Source organism: Geotrypetes seraphini, chromosome 4 (assembly GCF_902459505.1).
Source record: "Geotrypetes seraphini chromosome 4, aGeoSer1.1, whole genome shotgun sequence".
Lineage (NCBI taxonomy): Eukaryota > Metazoa > Chordata > Amphibia > Gymnophiona > Dermophiidae > Geotrypetes > Geotrypetes seraphini.
The window spans coordinates 108,189,005-108,208,685 of NC_047087.1; the positions used below are offsets into that span (position 1 = coordinate 108,189,005).

Below are 19,681 nucleotides of genomic sequence, written 5' to 3' on the forward strand. Positions count from 1 at the left end.
ACCCTTTTACTAAAGTGCAGTATGTACCTTGTGCAGGTTTTACTGCATGTTAATCCTTAGCACAGACCCATGTATGTTAAAATTGCCAGCATGTTAAAAAAAAACCACCACAAAACCTGTGCTAGCTGATTAATGTGGGAATGGGCAGTGCATGGGTATGACTGGGGCAATACAGAGGTGTGGGGGCAATACAGCTAGTATGTGGATCATTGTTGTAAGCTAGCTGTCATGACTGCCGTTTACCACAGCTGCATTTACTATTACCTCAAGAGGAGGCAGTAGGAGCAGCCATGCTATCAGCAATCTAGAATGTGGAGCTGTAACAAGAAGTTCTGCAGCATTGCCCTCCCCCCCCCACACACACATTATCTCATCCCTTTTCTTAACACCCTCAATAGTATCCAGTCCCCTACTTGACACTCCCTAGTATGAGATCCCACCCATGGGTTGAACCTTCCCCCATCCAAAGCCTACTCCTGAGTCCTGAACATAATGCCTCCCCTGCAGAGCCTGCCTCTTCCCCCATCTCCCCCCCCCCCCGGGAGACCTTGGGTGGGGGTCTCAATGTGGAGGCATGGGACCTGATACTGTGGTTTTTTTATAGGTTGACAGGAGAAGGGATCTGGTAATGGGGGAGTGATTGGATAACAGGGGGGTGTCAGGAGGGTGTATGGAGGGGGTTTGGGTAATAGCGGTGTCGAGAGGGAGGTCAGATAATGGGGGTTATCAGGGAGTGTCAGGAGAGAGGCTTGGATACTGAGAGAGTGCCAGAAAGGAAGATCGGATAATGTGTGAATCAGTGGCATAGAGGGTGAGTGGCACCCCTCCCCAGGGCCGCCATCAGAAATTTCTGGGCCCCTTACTGAGCAATCCTATTGGGCCCGAACTTCCTCTCCGACTGCAGAATTGACGTCGGGGAGAGGAAGACTGATCGGCCCGATAGATTAGATCGCCAAGACAAAGTGAGTCCTGGGTGATCGACTCACTTTGCCTTGGCGAGCTACTGGCGCCCCTGCCTTAGAACACTGCCTAGGACCCTGGGGGAGCCCGTGCCTCCTGTCAGCTCCGGGCCCCTGAATGCAGGACTGGTAGTACTGCCCTGATGGCGGCCCTGCCCCTCCCCGCCTGCTTCAACCTCCCCACCATGGGTGTACCCCCTTCTCCCGTACCTTTTTAATTTTTCAGGCATAAGCAACAGCACAAACTTGCTTTCCATGTCATATCAGCTAGCCCTCTGGCGTCACTTTCTAGGCGTGGGGCCCGGAAGTGACATCAGAGAGAGACGACACCGACACGGGTAGCAAGTTCAAAATGCTGCTCGCACAGGAACAATTAAAGAGGTATGAGGGAAGGGAAGGGGTGCACATGTGCAGGGGTTTGGGACGGAGCTGGGGGAGGACAGAGAGGAGGACAGGTGCCTGCGCTCCTTACAAAGCCTGTGCCTGGGGCAGACCTCACCCCCCTTACTATGTCACTTTTGTGAATATCTGAAGGAGGGGAACATATAATGGGGTATCAGGGGAGGTGTTGGGAGAGGAATTGGATCCTGGGAGGATGTTGAGGGAATTAAAAAATGGGGTTATCTTGTGGGTGGGGGACTGTTAGAAGAGGGGTGTTCTTCTTTATTTCTGTGTTGGCCTGCACTGATTTACATATAGAGTCAGATAGCATGGGCCAATGTGGCTCCTGTGAGGTGTCTGATCTGTGCAATAATTGCAGGGCAGATGGTAGGAAGGCCTCCTGCATATACCACACAAGATTTGCACTTACCACACACAGCTTCGGGATGCCCAAAATGTCCCGTTTTCAGAGACAGCGTCCGAAAGCTGTGCGCGGGGACAACGGGACAAGCGATCGCTTCCTGTCCCTCCCCTGCCACACCAAAAAAAAAAAAAGCCTGCCACTACTCGAACCTGGAAGTCTTCTTCCCGACATCAATTCTGACGTCGGAGAGGACGTTCCGGGCCAGCCAATCGCTGCCTGGCTGGCCCGGAACGTCCTCTCCGATGTCAGAATTGTCGTCGGAAAGAAGGCTTCCAGGTTCGAGTAGTTTGCAGCAGAGGAGCAGCGGCGGTGGACCTAAATCGGACCTGGAGGGAGGCTTTTGTTTTCCGTGGTGGGGGGGGAGGAGGTAGGCAGGCTGGCTGGCTGGCTCTGGGGGAAGGAGGGAGGTAGGCAGGCTTTGGGGGAGGTAGGTAGACAGGCAGGCAGGCTCTGGGGGAGGTAGGCAGGCAGACTGGCTGACTTTGGGGGAGACAGGCAGGCTGGCTCTGGGGGAGACAGGAAGGCTGGCTCTGGGGGAGGTAGGCCGACAGGCTTTTTGGGAGGGGGTGGGACAAAAGCTGGAAGCAGTGAGGGGACATAGAAGGAGGGATGAAGGAAGGAGAGAAAACGGCAGAGAAGGGTGGATTGTAAGAAGAAGAAAGACTAGAGAGATAAAGGCCTGGCCCAAAGGGGAAAGACAGGAGGCAGAAGCAGGACTTTGGGAGGTGCAGACAGAGGGGGAGAGCCCCTGAGGAAGAGCAGAAAGAGGCAAGATCATAACAGTGGAGGGAGAGAGAGATAGGGAGACCTGGAACAAAGATACAAAGGAGAACTGATACTGGATCTGGGGGCACTAAGGACATAGAAAGGAGGCACTGGGGGCACTAAGGACATAGGAAGGAGGCGCTGGGGACACTAAGGACATAGGAAGGTACTGGGGGCACTAAGGACATAGGAAGGAAGGAGGGAGGGAATAGAAAGGGACAATTGTTGGGCCTGAGTGCAGAAAGAAATGAAAGATAGGATGCACAGTCAGAGGGAAACGCAACCAGAGACTCATGAAATCACCAGACAGCAAAGGTAGGAAAAATGATTTTATTTTCAATTTAGTGATAAAAATGTGTCAGCTTTGAGAATTTATATCTGCTGTCTATATTTTGCACTATATTTGTCTATTTTCCTATAGTTACTGAGGTGATGTCGTTGAAAACCCCCCAAATATAAATAATTAACATTTTCTTTGCGTTTAGGGTGCTTTGTGGATTTTTAAAAAAATTTTATGATTACCATTATGAAATAATAAGATATTGTGTGTACATGAAAAATGAATGGAAGAAATTGGGGGCGGGGCTAGGGTGGGATTGGGGGGCAGGGCTAGGGCAGGATTGGGGTGGGGCTAGGGCGGGATTGGGGGGCAGGACTGAATATTAATAGATGTCCCGTTTTGGTGAAAAAAATAAATGGTCACGTTACCCATGCAGTAAGTACTACTCTTTAGCACAGCAGTTTACTTTTGATTTTCCCACCCTAATTAGACTCCTAATAATGTAAGAGATGGTAAAGGAAAATCAATGTAAAATCAGTATACTAAAGGGTACCAAGGCAGACTTGTAAAAGACATGCACGGTGCTGATTAAGAAATTGATCCAACTCTTCCTCTTCGCCATCTTGGCAGTCACCATGAAGGTCGAACTCTGCAGTTTCAGTGGCTACAAGATATACCCGGGCCATGGCCGGCGGTACGCTAGGACAGACGGGAAGGTTTTCCAGTTCCTGAATGCAAAATGCGAGTCTGCATTTCTTTCCAAGCGGAATCCCCGCCAGATCAATTGGACTGTTCTGTACAGGCGCAAACACAAAAAAGGACAGTCTGAAGAAATACAAAAGAAGCGTACCCGCCGTGCTGTCAAATTCCAGAGGGCTATCACTGGTGCATCTTTGGCTGAAATAATGGCCAAGAGAAGCCAGAAGCCTGAGGTGCGAAAAGCGCAGCGGGAGCAAGCCATCAGAGCTGCCAAGGAAGCTAAGAAGGCTAAGCAGGCTACCAAGAAGGCCGCCCCCTCCACTACTAAGGCTCCCACAAAGGCTGCACCCAAGCAGAAAATTGCTAAGCCTGTGAAAATGCAAGCACCTCGTGTGGGTGGAAAACGTTAAAGAAGCTGCAACTGGATTGTTTTAATAAAGCTTGGGTGCTTGGAAAAAAAAAAAAGAAATTGATCCAAATGTAAAATCTTGTGCTAAAATGTAGCATGGTTTTTATTCTTTTTCTAGCCAGTAAGGGAGTGGGGGGAAGTATGTGGCATAGTTAGAGTGTCCAGGTTGTAAGGAGGAAGGGAGCGAATTAGAGGGTCAGAGTGTCTGGGGATGACTGAGCCAACAGGGAAAAGGGTTGCGGGGATGGTAGAGTCTGGCAAGCTTTTAATATCTTCTTTCCTGTCAGGAATGAGCTAATCTCTCTGTTCACACAATGACAAGAAGGGAGACACTTTCTTCTTGATGCAGAAATATATGCCAGTGATAGTGCACTTATGATTTTTATAAACATTTTAACAGTTACAACTAAAAAGAAAAAAATAACCCGTAACTGGTGAGTTAATACAGTTGACCAACAACCATGTACAACACACTTTTAACACCAATATCATTTGTATGGCATTAGTTTACTGCATCTGGAGTAAAACGTGTTGGGTTTTTTAAGTGTATGCATTGGAATGCTGTGCATGGAAACACAGGGCAGAATTCTAACTCTGTGCTTACTGCATCAAGGCCACGGGTCAAAAACGAAACAGCATAATGAGATGGGGTTTAAAATGTATGGAATAATCTAGTGCTTAATCTTCTTGCATATACCATTAGAGCAGAAGGGGTAGGTTGGACAGAGGTGATGAGAAAGTAAAACTACAATTTGCCTTGTATGTAACAATAAGTGAGAGAGCCAAAGTCTCTCTAATCTTCTTTTTCCACCCCCCTATAAAAACCAATCCAGACAAACTGTCTGCTGACACTTGTTGAATTTAGCCCTTCTCTGCTATTAGGAGTTTTCAGCTGCTAGTCTGTCCAGACAGGCTTAATTTAAGCCAACTTGATTGTCCCACAGATGTTCTGCTGATGCAGCAGGAGTATATTTAATATCTGAATCATTCTGCTCATTACAGGTAGTTTTTCCCACCTTGGGGAGAGCTTCAACTGAGTCTTTGCTGATAGTTTAAAATGAAACTATGAAGTACATCGGCACATTTATGCTTCTTGGGTATCGCAACACTTTTCTAAAGAGGGCAGCAGGGAGTGGTGATGGTGGTGGGGCTTCCACATGTTTAATACACTGTATAAATGTTCATATAAAATCTTAGATGAGTACATTCCTTGTCAGTTTACATGAGGGTGGTGCTAAAGAGTTCTCTCCCTTCTCTGTTCAATTTTTCTTTACTGATTTTCTAGTTCCAATTTTTTATTTCGACCTTCTCCTTATCTGACTGCATAAACTTCAGACTAGAGAATGACACGGGGCTCTCTCTCTGATCAGGGGGCAGTTGCCCTAGTTGCACTCCCCTAACATTATTCTTGATTTTTCTATGTAGCATTCTGTAGTAATTTGGTTTGTTCAGTTTTCACAATAGTGAAGGGGATATTTGTGAAAGGGAGGGGAGATGCATTTTGTTGAACCTTGCTCTGTTTTATTTGTGTTTATAAAATGACAATTGCCAGAGAAGAAGCTTCCGCCCACACACACACGACTGCAGGGCGGCACAGGCAGGCTTTGCCGGCATCAGTTTCTTTTCTAAAGCTCCGCGAAGGTATCCTGCCAGAGCTGGTGTTAGACCGCAAACGTGAGCTAGGATTTAACAGAGAGAGGAAAAGTCCTTTTTGTTTCTTTATTTTATTTACATCACAGTGCCAGTGTGGTTAGGAGAAGCCAAAGGGGGGTGAAAAAGCTATAAAATAAACTCACCAAGATGTTTGAAAAAAACACCCAATTGGGCAGGAAAATCGAATTGATAAACCAATTCAATAGGCTGAATCGAATCGAAATTTTTTTCCCTGAATCTGGCAGCACTAGTTTGCGCTACTATATTAGACTTTAGGACCTAGGATTGGAGAGAGATGGCATCCTCAGTACTTTATAATGCAAGTGAAACGAGGATTTGGTCAGACTTTTAAAGGGTCTGCAGAAGAAAAATATTGTATAGGCTAGGGACATGAGACAGCAGGAAATGAGAACTTTTCTTCCTTCTATTTTTGTGAATGGAAAGGCTGAGGATGTCAGAGAGTTCAGTTAAAATATGTGCTTTATAAGAAAATATAATAATGTGTTTTATAAAGTTTATAGCATTTCTGGCCTACCTGGTAAGGTGTTCCTAGTGGCGGTGGTGGCAGCATGTCAATGTGTTGAGAGGAAGAGGTGGTCTGGGAAATTCTGCTGAGCAAACTCTGGGCCCATTTCCACCCCCCCACCCCCAGTTAGTCCACTCCACTCAACTGGTTCACACACTGAGTCGGTCTTTGGGTGTTGTTTTGGGATCTCTTCCAGTGGTTTGTCAGTATCTCCTTCTGGTCCAGGGAAGGAAACTTTGTTAACCTTAGCATTGACCTACAGAATATTTTGTAACAGTGCTGCTTGTGTGGCATTAGGCTATGTAGTGATCGAAAGAAAAAACCAGACCTTTGCACATTTTTGCACTATATGGTGGGTATATGAGTTTCACATTTCCTGCATAGCTAAGTCCGTGTGAAGTTACTTTGTGCTGTATTTGACATCTAGTAAGGTCTCTGTTTGGAAGGAAAGATCTAAACTTAAAAATGAAGTGGCCAGAAGTTATGGTAAAAGCAGATAGTGTAGCTGGTTTTAAGAAAGATTTGGACAAATTCCTGGAGGAAAAGTCCATAATCTGTTATTAAGATATGGGGGGATGTGTCTGCTTGCCCTGGATCGGTAGCATGGAATGTTGCTTCTCTTTGGGTTTTAACCAGGTATTAGTGACCTGAATTGGCTACCATGAGAATGGGCTACTGGGCATGATGGACCATTGGTCTGACCCTGTTAGGCTATTCTTATGTTATGTTCTCATCTGTAGGGGCCTTTGTTTTCACTTCTTATTTTCATGTATTTTTTTTCTGGGAACTTATCAGTGTTTTTTAGAATGGGAACAAAAATGGAAGAGAACTAATGTGTGTGGAATGAGGGGGTAACTAATTTCTTCAGCTAAATAATTCAATCCACCTCAACCAGACATAGGAGAACTCACGCACCATTCACACACCCTCCAACCAAAAACGTCAAAAGAAAAAAACTGTTCGACAACCTCCTAGCCATTCGAGCTGCAACACTCGACCCCCAACTCTACAACCTATTGACCTCGACCACAGACTACAAAACCTTCAAAAAGAAATAAAAACCCTTCTATTCAAAAAACACATAAAACCGAACTAACACAATCAGAACTGTCCCAGGCATCACCTGCAACTACTCCATATGTACTTCTGATGTCATGACAATTCAGACATAATTTATGTTATGTTATGTTTGGAATAATGGTTACATATATGAGGTTCAATAAAAGAAAATTTTCACTGCCTGTTTCTATTCTGACCATTTATTCCGTTTCATGGTCATTACAAAAAATATTTTTTTACATGTGAGGGGTGTCAAAAAATGATGGGCCCCGGGTGCCATATACCCTAGGTATGCCACTGACACTATGTCCAACATTTCTCACTCTCTCTTCTCCATGCATGTCTCCCTCCCTTCCATCATATGCAGGATTTCTCCCTCTCACCACTTTCTATTGTTTTGTTGCATCTCCATCCCATGTCCAACAATTCTTCCTCTCTACCCCCCCCCCCATACGCAGCAGCTTTCTATCCCTCCTATCTCCCTGTGTATCAGCTTTCCATCCCTCCCTCCAATCTAGGGTTATGAGACGTCCAGGTTTTGAAAAGCTTCCAACAAATCCCCAACGAGAGCAGGACTAAAAGGATTAATGGACTCTCTATTAGGCTTGCTATATATATATATTTATGTTACATATGTTGTACTTTTAATAAATTGATTGCTCTCACTGTTGGTTGACTGTGTCCTTCCCCACTTCTACTTTTGCCTACATTTTACATGCGTGGTTGTTTTTTTCCTTTTTTTGTGGGATACAGCAATCTCTTACACCATGTCAATGGCTGGTGTAAGTGTTTGTGGCTACCCTACAGCATGTTCACACATAATTTAGACCAGTGGTTCTTAAATCTATCCTGATGGACCCCCCAGCCACTTGGGTTTTCAAGATATCCCTAATGAATATCCATGAGGTTGATTTGCATGCCTGTCATCCTGTTATATGCAAATCTGCCTCATGCATATTCATCTATAATAATAAAATGCTAAGCGCACATGCACACTCTTAAGCCGTGTTCCCTGAGATCTGATCTGTCGGGATGTGGCCACAAGAGTGCGCATGCGTGCTTATTACCTCACAACAGCCTCCCTGCTCTCCACCTAGCGCTGCTTTCAAAGGGCCCGGCAAAGGTCGGAGAAGGCGGTGATCGTGAGAGGAGCCGCCGGAAAGTTAAACTGGTCAGGGCTCGGCCTGTTCAGTCCGTGCAGGCTCCTCTCTCGCGGTCTTGCCGGCGGACAGGAGGGGAGCAGCTGGCTTGTAAGTTTTTAAAGTCCTGAAAGACGCAGACCAACACGAAGCTACAACTCGGCGCACCTTTGTCGGCGCGCGCTTTTGACCTGTCACCAGCTCCGACACCAGCAGCAGCACCACTGCCCACCTGCCGCCACCCCCTCCGTCAGCTCGCACGGCAGCTCCAGCTCCAGCAGTCCCCGGTTATCCGTGTAACTGCCCGCCTCGCACAGTCCATCTGCGGACAGCTCGGTTATCTACCCCCAGCGGCTCAGCGTCGACCGACCATGCCAGGAGGGCAGCACCGCATTCAGGAGCTGCCTCAGGGCGTCCGGCAGCTTCGTCCCCGGGAGGCTGCCGAGCTGGAGCGACATCGGCCAGGTCAGAGCTGCCGGGCGGTTCCAGGGGCCGCTCGGAGGTCCGGACGCTCATCCTCGGCTTTGATGAACATGAGCCTGCCTAACCCATGGAGAAAAAGGGAAGGTAATACGCTTGGCATTCAAAAACTAGGACAGCATGGTCTGATGTTGACCCGTTTTTCACAGGGCATTGATGGGCCTCTCTATATCTGACCTTTAATAATACCTGCAGTTCCCCCACACATGCTATTGAAAAGTATGTCAGTCTCAGCAGAGCTGGTTTTTACAGGAGAAATCTGCTTAAATTTATTTGGCTGATGCAACACTTTTGTTTTGTATGAAACCTATGTGGTTTTGGGTTGGGGTTTTTTCTCAGAGCCCCTAAGGCATATTGGTAAACCTGGCTAGCTGCTTAAATCTGACAGCCTATTTTATATCAAGTGGGTGAAGAGTAATGCCTATTTTACCTATTTTAAAGCAAAGTATAACAAAAAATTGTGTCCCTCCTTTTCCTATCATCGCAAATCTAAAGCCCCCCTTTTATCAAGTTGTGTTGGGGTTTATTGCAGGCCACTGTGGTAAAAGCTCCGATACTCATAGAATTCCTATGAACTTTGGCGCTTTTATGGCAGTGACCGGGGACTGCTCAGAGGTCCGGACGCTCATCCTCAGCTCCCTGCCGGCCGGTGATAGGTGTATGTGAGGGGAGATCCTGGATGGCGGCTGCGGGTAGCTCTTGGCTGCTTCCTCCGCCGGTTCCCCGGGACCGGTTATTCTCTCCACGACAGTTGACCCACCAGTTGTGTTTCGCTGGGATGGTAGTGAAAGACGATCTAGAGCTGGGCCCTCGCAATATCACCACTGATTGGATAATACCGACCCCTCAACAACCGGTCTCCAGCCCCATTCAGCTACCGCTACTGGGAAGCAAGTTAACCTTCCAACACACACAGAAAAAAAACAAACACACATACAGCAGGCAAAGAAACAAACACCATAACAAACACAGACAGAGAGACCACAGGGAAGTGTGTGTGGGGGGGGGGAGGAAAATGCTGCACAGGGAAGTGGGGTGGGAGGGAAATGCTGCAGCACAGGGAAATGGAGGGGGAGGGAATGCTGATGTAGCTACTGCACAGGGAAGTGGAGGGGGGAGAGAAATGCTGCTGCATAGGGGGCAGGGAGAGAGACAGATAGTGGGAGGGAGGGAGACAGAAAGAAAAGAAGAAAGAAGGGCAGGGAGAGAGACAGAAAGAAAGACAGCGGCAGAAAGAGACAGAAATAAAGAAAGACAGACAAATATATATTCTAGCACCCGTTAATGTAACAGGCTTAAAGACTAGTTAAGAATATCTTGAAAACCCAACTGGCTCAGGGGTCTCCCAGGACAGATTAAAGAACCACTGACAAACTATTCTGTAAGTTATGTGCAAATTTGGTGATCCCGCCTATTGTCGGCCCATGTCCCCCCCCTAATATATGCCCCCTCACATACACACACAAATAGGGCAATCCCTGCATTTGTTACAGAATATTGCCAACCAAATATACAGGTGAGTGCCAATTAGTGGTGCCTCTTACCCACATATGTGCTGCGATTCTGTAACATATGCAACTTACCCATAAACGTTAATTTATCAAATTGCCTTTCACATATGAAACTCACCAAGCACTTAGCTTTTTCCCTATGGGCACCTACCTTGTTTATTCAGCTTTTTTGTTGTCAATTAAGACTTGATTTAACTGGTGATTTTTAAAATTAGATTTGAAAAATTCACAGCATCACCAACAATTACTACAGCAAAAGACAGGATCCAAACTGCAAAGGAATTTTGTTGTTCCTGTAATGTGGAGAAACAAAGTATTCCTGTAACAGGGCCTTTTGTTTGGCTTCAGTTTCTTGTGATCTTTCTGTTCTAAGGTAATATATAACTGTTAAACTGGCTTTTAACTGATGCACACAAATTCTACACTCTAAACCTGAGGGATTTATTTAGCTGCCACTGCTCTTTTTTGTGCTGCTGTTTTGAACGCAGATATATATATATATATATATAAGAGAAATAGATATGCTCTTTGCTCCTCTGGGTTTCTATCATCTCTATGCTTTAAGCAGTTTTTCTGTCTGGTGTCTTGTTTGTTTGTTTTTACCATGAAATAAAATCTGCATTTTTCAGCAATAAAATCTGCATTTGTTTGTACATTTCCTGCCCGGCATATTGCAAAGGGCTAACTGGTGCACAGATAGGAACAAATCTGACCTCAGATTACTGAAGAACATGTTACTGTTCCAGCTCAGGCTAGGCCCTATGTTTAAGAGAAGAGCCATGGAGCCAGTCCATTAAGAGAAGGACTGATTACTAGATTTGGTATTCTACTCACTGGCTGGGGATGCTGGGAATAAGGGGGGGAGACGAGTCACTGCAGGCTTCCAGAAGAGGGCAAACCCTCTATGAGTATTTACAAAGCATCATGGCACCAAATCCCAGCCCTGAGTCAGACAGGACTGGAGGAAACAAGTGAAAGAAAAAAAAAAAAAAGATAGAGAGAGGGAAAGAATAGAGAAAATGCTTTAAGAATTTCCTCCAGGATGAAGTGAAGTGCAACATCAGCACCAATTCATAGGGAATTACTGAGGAAGTGGAAAAGAACATTAGGGCAGTCAAAATGTCATCTATAAAAGCTGAAATGGAGAAGTTCTGGAGAAATGTCTATGAGGATCCAATGAGCATAAATGAGAAGCAGAATGGCTAGCTAGTGCACAGGAGAACTTGGAAAGGGCAAATAGCAGACCTATACAATGGCTTAAAATAACAAAACTGCTGGAAACCAAGTTAAAAAGAGCCCCATTCTGAAATAACCTTAGTACAGATGGAGTGTCCAAATTCAGGTGCAAACAGTTAACATCTCTCCACCAAGATCTAGCAAAAAAAAAAGTATCAGTTCATCAGGCAGCCAGAAGTAATATCATAATGACAAATAGCAAAAAGGATATTTCTTCCAAAGGGTGCCCAAGAACGAATGCTCTAATTGGATAGCCTGGGATGGAGGTGGCTACTAGGCCCACCTGGGCACAAGTCCACTGTGGTGAAGTGTTACCCTTCACCTCAGATGACCCTCCTTCTTCTGCATAGGATCTTTATGTCAGTCCTGAGCTGAAGTAAAAGTTCTGATTGAAAAAGAAAATGTGTCAAAATTTAGCAGGGTTCCTTATATCAGCAGCAATTCCTGATTCGGGGGATTTGCATTCCATTCGCATCAACTATGCTACCCTTTAGTAAGATTTTTAGTGCAGAAAAATCTGCAGTAAAACACTCTTACTCCATCAGATGTAGAGTTAGTAGAGGAGAACTGAAAGCAAACCACTGTGATAAAAGATAGTGTAGCTTATCACATCAGACCCTCAGTAAATGGCCTCAGGCATCTGGTTCTTGGAATAAATATTTTCATAACTGTTGCAGAAGTATTTATCTGTAAGCTCATTTTATACCATTACTAAATCTATTTGTGTTAAAAATAAAAAGTATGTTGCATAATTCAATTTTTTCAGCATATAATTTTGAAATTTTTGGCACATTAATTCTCTGGAGTACAATTTACCATGATTCTATTTAAAAAAAAAAAAAAAGATGTTCTCTTTGATAAGCTTCCAGCATACAAAGTGTATCTCTCTGAGAATGCTCAACCTTTAACCTACTAAAATAAATTTATCATGCATGTAACATAAGCTGGAATTCATACCAAGAACAGAGCATAATTTCTGAATTTTTTATCATGATTCTAGTCATTATCTTGTGCCTCTTTAATGATGATGGGTATATATAACCCACCAACTCCCCAAACAAGGTTCATTAATCAGAAAATCAAACAAAATTAAACAGTCATATACCAAAAGATCATAAAATAAAAACAAAAAACCCACATATAAAGTTCAAAATAAAAATTTAGAAAATAAATGTTTCAATATCTTGCAAAACTGAAAATAAAATTTAAACACATCCGAATATTCACCGGTAATATATTCCAGCATTTGACCAGATGATTTTTAAAAGACGTGTCATATAGAGAACTACTTTACCCCCTTAAGAATTGAATATTGCAAGGGAGAATAATTGCAAGCATACTATGGAGCTCATAATCGAAACGGAAATACATCTAAAAACCGGCCTAAATCGGCACTTGGACGATCAGTGAGACAAGTCGTCCAAGTGCCGATAATTGAACCGGGTTTTAGACGTATCTAAAAATGACTTAGGCCTTCACAATGCTGCAGTACACCCAGAACTAAAAGGAGCATTTCAGGAGGAGTGGCGAGGGCAGAATTTGGGCGGGACGTGGGCCGTCCTAGACTTAGTCATGCTGCAGGTATAACCGAAAGTTTAACAACACTGCCTAGATGGAACTTGGACGTTATGACTTAGGCCATCTAAAACCAGGTCTAAGTCACAAGAAGTTATCCAAAGTGACCAGATAACCACTGAAGGGACAAAGTACAGACCCCTACACATTCCCCTAATGATCACTGACCCCCCTCCACTGTCATAAAAATCATAACAAAAACGTCACATATCTGCCTCCAGAACATCAGCACCTGGCAACCTGGCATAGAAAATCCTAGTAGAGCTGCACAGAGGTGGCTTAAGTGATCTGGGAGGTGGGCTAGTGAACCATGGAGAGGAAGACCCAGGCGCATAAGCCACTCTAACCACTGCATGCATGATGAAACATGTGCACCCACGAAAACCCTTATGTACTGCTATATAAGTGGCACCTGCAGCTATAAGAGCTATTGGGGGTGGTAGACAGGTGGGTCTAGTAGGTTCGGGGGGGGGGGGGAATCTATAAGGTTGTTGTGGTGAGATGTGTATGTGGCACCCTTTTTGTGAAGTTCACAGCAGTGCCCTATAAGGTACCCCACTACTCTGGTGCAATGTTTGGGTGTCCAGTCCATCACTTTGCTGACCACGTCCAAAAGGTCTTATTCTGGGTGTTTTTGACTTGGATGAATTTTTGGATGAGTATGGGGTATAAAGATAGACAACTTAGCAGTCTGGGTAATCAAACGGCTGGACATACAGTTAGAACATTCTCGAAAAAAAATATTTTGGACGTATTTTTCGGGAATGGACATTTTACTTAGCCGACTTTGGGCAACTAGCGACTTAAGCAAAAAACGGACTTAGACGTTTCTTTTGATTATGCCCCGCCACGAGTTCCTAACAATTGTATAGTAAATATTGGAGCAGCTGGGCCAATGCCATCCAAAATCTTAAAAGCTAAACAGCATAATTTAAACACTACTCATGCTCTAATAAGAAACCATTGAAGATCAATAAGCAGAGGGATCACATGATCAAACTTTGACCTATAAAAGATCATTCTAGCAGCTGTACTTTGAATAAGCTGCATTCAAGTAAGCTGTATTTGGGAACAATCCACATATGTTTATTAAAATTTTTGACCGCGCTTTGTTTTAGCATGAGCACGGTTTACAAATATCAAAAGGAAAGGAACGCCACTAAAAACAGAAAGCAAAATAAAATAAAAATAGTCTAATAGTTGCCTCAGAAAAGACTCCACCCTCAATAATTTAAAGCGAAAGCTAAATCAAAAAGATATGTCTTCACAAGTGACCTAAATTTTGCGTAAGAAAGTTAAAAATGAATCTCAATCAGAAGAGAATTCCTTAGGCTAGGAACAGATGCAAAAAAAGCAGAATTACAAGTTGAAGCTAATCGAACTAAATGGGCCAAAGGTAAAGTTAGTTGATGAGCAGATACAGAACACAAATTACGAGTTGGTCTGTATAGAACTAATAATTTCCCCAAATAATAAGGTTGACCTGATTGTAACTTTTTAAAAGCTAGCATTAAAGCCTTATGCACAAAAAAATGATGAAATATGATCATATCTTCGATCATTAATAAGAACTGTAATAGCAGTATTTTGTATAGTTTGTAACTTCTTAATGGATATGGACGGCAGTACAGTATAAATGATATTTCAATAGTCAATCTCTGAAGTAACTAAAGCATAAATGAGAGATTCAAAACAAGGTGCATCAATATAAGAGCGTATAGAACAAAGAGAAAAAACAAGATTTCACAACTGATGAAATTTGTGAATGCAATGTAAGCGCAGAGTCCAAATGCACACCTAAATATTTCACAGAATTTGAAAGTTGAATAGTTTGAGATCTTTAAGAGGTGGTATTGATGGTGAATTATAAGATCTAATAACCCATATCCTAACAGTTTTCTTTGAGTTCAGAACTAGTTTATTTTCAGTAATCCATTCATCGGTCATTTTAAGGCACAATTGCAGTGGCCCTAGATTTGGTTTATAAAGAGTTTGAGGAAAAACAATAAAATATCAACTGCACAGAAATAACTTTTAATTTGACATTCCTGAATCTTCAAAGTAAGTAGGCTCAAGAAAATACTGAACAATAAAGTTGAAAGTATAGAACCCTGGGGAACTCCACAACATAAACTGCAGAATGAGGAACAAACTGAAAAAAAATGAAACTTTAAAAGTTCTGTCTGCAAGAAATGACTTAAACCAGGGGTGTCCAACCTTTTGGCTTCCCTGGGCCGCATTGGCTAAAAAAAATGTTTCTGGGGCTGCACAAACGCGCAAATGCTACAGCGAGACAGAGGAGGGAGCCAGCAAGACGGTAAACACCTGGGGGCAGCAGAGGAAAGCACTGCATCGCCCTCGACCGGGCCGCACAAAATACTTCACGGGGCCGCAGGTTGGACACCCCTGACTTAAACCAATCTAGCATTGTTCCAGAAATTCCCAAAGACCCCAAACGACCTATAAGGGAATGACTCACAAGATCAAAAACTGCGGACAAATCCAAGGATATTAATATAATGAATTGCAATAGTTTAAAGTCTAGAAGTCTTTTATAAAGACCATAACTGAGTACCCTAATTTAGGTGCCCTTTTATTATGCTGTGCCAGGCACCAACATATCTCTAACAGCTTAAAATCATGTAGTGTGGGATGTGCTCAGGTATCATGGTAAGTGCCAAAAATGCATGGGTTAACTGCATGCTAAAAACTAACTTAATTTTTTTTTTCTAGGGGCAAAGAGTGGGCATTCCTGTGCTAATTGGCACAGCTGCATTACTACATGCTGTTAGCGTAGGAATAGCATGTGAGCCCTTATGGCCTGTAAAATGGTTGGTGGCAAGTGCAACATGTGCTATATTTTTTAATGGCCATGTGCTAATGTCAACATTAGTGCATGGCCATTGATAAGGAAAATGGAAAAAAGGAACTCTCTAATCCCTTATTTGTTCTGTGTAGGAATGGAGATCTGATAAGTTCTGATCCAGGGCATCAGAACACAGGCAGGGTTAACACGCAGGCGGTTCTGAACACAGGCCGGGTCGGCACACCGACCTAGGCCCTGTGTGCGGATCGAGGCCTGTGTGTGGATCCAGGCCTGGGTTTGGTTCTGAGGCCCTGTTTCTCATTTCCTCTCCCTCTGCCTCCTGCCACGTATACATTCTAAGCAAGGACAAGGGTTGCACCTTGAGCAGAAGGCTGAGGCATGCCCCCCTCCTTGACTCTTGCCACATATTAACCAGACATACATTTACCCTTTTTCTCTTATCTTGTTTAAGCATCCCTTATATGGACAACAATCAGACTTTGCCTGAGCAAGGCTAAACAAGAGAGCTTAAGAAGCATGCATTATAACCTTTGGACTGTCACATGCCATAGTAAGATTTGACTTCGCATTCAACACAAACCTGTCTATGAAGTGTAATCAATATAAAGGGGGGAACGCACCCCCCTAGAATGGGAACAGAGTTTACCTCCCAGTCATTGCAACTGTTTCTGTAGAGATCACACTTCAAGCCAGGATGTTAGTTAATAAAGATTGTTACAGTCCTTGAAATGATATAAAGTATAGGATTTTCTCCTTTCTTCTTATACTTGTTTTATACTTGTCAGAACATCACTTATGCATGATTAATAGAATCATAACTTAGCTCAATGAGGGGTTTGGGGTCCCGACGCGGCCCCGTTTCGTGTCCTTCGTCAGGAGACCCACTCACGATTGCTGGAAAACTGTCTGTAGTCTTTTAAACTTCAGTTATGTTAAAGTTAGTGATACGACAACATTTCAAAACTGAAAAGCTCTCACACCACAAAGTGTATTCAAACTGCCAGAAGTCAGTTCATATATTATTTATCAAAGCAATTTCTGACTTCTTCTAGTTTTCACTAGTGACATTCCCGCCATCTCATAAGGAAAATAGTAAGATTTGAGACATATCAGAAAGGTACACATTGGGAATCACTTTATTATAACTATTATTATGTAGTCATATGTCACGTGAGATAGTAGCTTTGAGACACACATGATATAGATAAACAATGGTTTAATCCTCACTGTAAATGCGTTATGAAATTATAACCTTGTAGAGCATTAACTAAGTAATTAATGGAGATATGATTCTTAATAAAAAGAGGGAGAGACCATTCATTTGGAGCGCCTCATCCTGACTCTAAGATTGCGTGTGTGTGTTTCCTTTGTGGCATTCCTACAAGTGGCGCCCGAACAGGGACCTTCGCCAACCCATGCTCTGCTTGCTCCGTCTGACAATTAGACTTGGTGCGCCTCATCCTCCGGGATCCCTTCGAGTAAGTATGGGCAATTCCCTGTCAGATTTACAGTGTGCTCATGTGACAGAATTGAAGAATATTCTGAAACATACAGATAGAGAGGTCTCTGATTCACAGTTAAACTGTTTAGTACAAGAGATAGGAGAGCACTGCTCCCAGTATTCAGACAAGGGATTATTAACATTAGAAGATTGGCTTAGAGTCGGGAAAGTTTTGTATGCTGAGCCTCTGGCCTCGGCAGCCATATGGGTATGGCCTCAGTGTGAGCTTGGCTTGGATTTGGTAGGGACTGAGACGCATTCCAGGCTGACAACGGTTTCATTAACCGTTCCCCCACCTGACTATTCAAGTCAGAACACATATCCAAAAATCATACCTCCAGCACAGGTATCCCCAGCTCTTTTACAGGAAAAAAAGGCTGAAACATTAGCGCAATATATCTCAGAGACAGGTTTAAGAAGTAATTTCACAGCCGGGATCTTTGAATCCATGGCTAGAGCGCCTGCTTTCATACCAGACGTTATGCGCATGGTATTGACTACGGGTCAATATGTTATGTGGGATAGTGAAAATAATAAGGAGGCTCAACGGAGAACTTTACAGTCTAGAGGGCTTTTTACCCCAGACCCCAGACCAGTTAAAAGTTATGCAAGCATCAAACAGAAAGCTGAACTTATAAACAGGTTAGGGAGACCGCCTGATACTTGTTGTAGGCACAGGAATTAGTTTAATAGAACCGAGAAATATTAAAATACAGAGTGGATATAGAGACTGCTTCTGGGTGTGTGATAGAGACTGCTTCTGTGTGTGAGGAGACTGCTTCTGTGAGTGAGAAAAATAGGACTGTCTGTCAGTAAGATGTGTTTTTGTCTGCCTGCCTGAGAGGTTTTTTTTTTTCTTGTGTGTATTACTGATAAGATGGGTCTGAGGAGAAATTAGAGAAGTTGGTCAAAAGCTCTAGAGAGAGAATGGGGACTTTAACCTCTTATCTTTATAACCTCTTATATTTGTAAAGTTGAGACTTGATTCAGAAAATAACAACTTTAAGTTATATTTTTGTAAATTAGGTGACTACGATGTGGGGTACTAATTATCCTTCATAAATTGGAGTCACTGTTAAAATTCTACATAAGCAGAAAATTTAACAGAGAGTCATGTTGTAATCCCTTAATAGAAGAATCTTTCCGGATGGCTAAAAGAAGAGACAAACTAAATATTTCTAAGTCTGAACTTATAAAAAAATTCTAAATTCACTGACACTGTGACTAGAGTCATTTCTTCCCCAAACTGACCTTTGCACATCTGTTATACCTCAGCATATTACTGACATGTTCAGCATATTACTGATATGTCTCCTCAAGTCTGCTTATCTGACCTCTTTGTCCTGAGTGTTACCTTGACCACACCAAAAGGATAGTAAAGACAGATGGCCTCTGTAACACCTTCTTGATAGCATCAAAGAGACAGTGCAACACCTATCCTGACTTCCTTTGTCTAAATGTCAACTGGATAGCATCAAAGAGACAATAAAATTGCAACACCTCCTTGCGTATTTGAGATCCTGACCTCTTTGATCTCCACAGAACAGTAAGACCAGATGGTCTCTGCAATAACCTTGCTTATTTAACAGCTTGACTTCCTTTGCATGCGTAATAACATCAGTAAAGACAAATGGGAAACCAGGCTCTGCCACACCTCCTGGGTTACATCAAAAGGAAAAGGGGAACCAAACAAGTATCTGCTATCTTGACTTCTTTTGACCAGGGTGTTGTCAAAACAGATAATAAAAGACCAGAACCGGCTGTCTTACTAAGAGGGCAGCAGTTTTTCTCTATAAAAGAGACGAACTCAGCCCATAGAAAATGAATCCAGTTTCGTTGCAACCAAGGGACAGCCCGGTTCGGTTCTCCTCCCCTATCAATCGCTGTGGATTCCAGATTGTGAGGGATAGTGATGTCCGGAAATACGGTGATGTTATTCTATTTTTATATTTATCTATGCATGTAATAAAGTGTTATTGTTTATGCTTTATATTGTCTGTGTGCTTTTCTGAGTGTCACTGATCATCCCACTTGTCAGAAATTAGTGGCGGAACAAATTGGCACCAGAAGTGGGGTTGATCTAATGACGTCAGGAAAGCTAACTAGGCAACAAGGGGTTGAGGAGCAGGCTCCCAATCCCTCCATTCCAAATGGGAATGAAATTATGGGAAAATTAATGGCCACTGAGTGGTCTGTAGAAGCAGGATTGTGTGAATCCTGTACTTTTGGAAGTGGGGATCCACATGAGTTGTGTGCC

At 43.4% G+C, this 19,681-nt stretch overlaps 2 protein-coding genes across 4 annotated transcripts in view; one reads left to right on the plus strand and one right to left on the minus strand.

The window, feature by feature from the left end:
- Positions 1 to 19,681, minus strand: part of ILDR2 (immunoglobulin like domain containing receptor 2) — a 301,315-nt gene that overhangs the window by 210,865 nt on the left and 70,769 nt on the right. The gene's annotated exons all lie outside the window — the stretch shown is intronic.
- Positions 3,421 to 3,973, plus strand: LOC117359897 (60S ribosomal protein L24). Its single transcript, XM_033943346.1, has one exon. It carries the CDS (start codon positions 3,445 to 3,447, stop codon positions 3,916 to 3,918), a length of 474 nt encoding a protein of 157 aa, XP_033799237.1. The 5' UTR covers positions 3,421 to 3,444; the 3' UTR covers positions 3,919 to 3,973.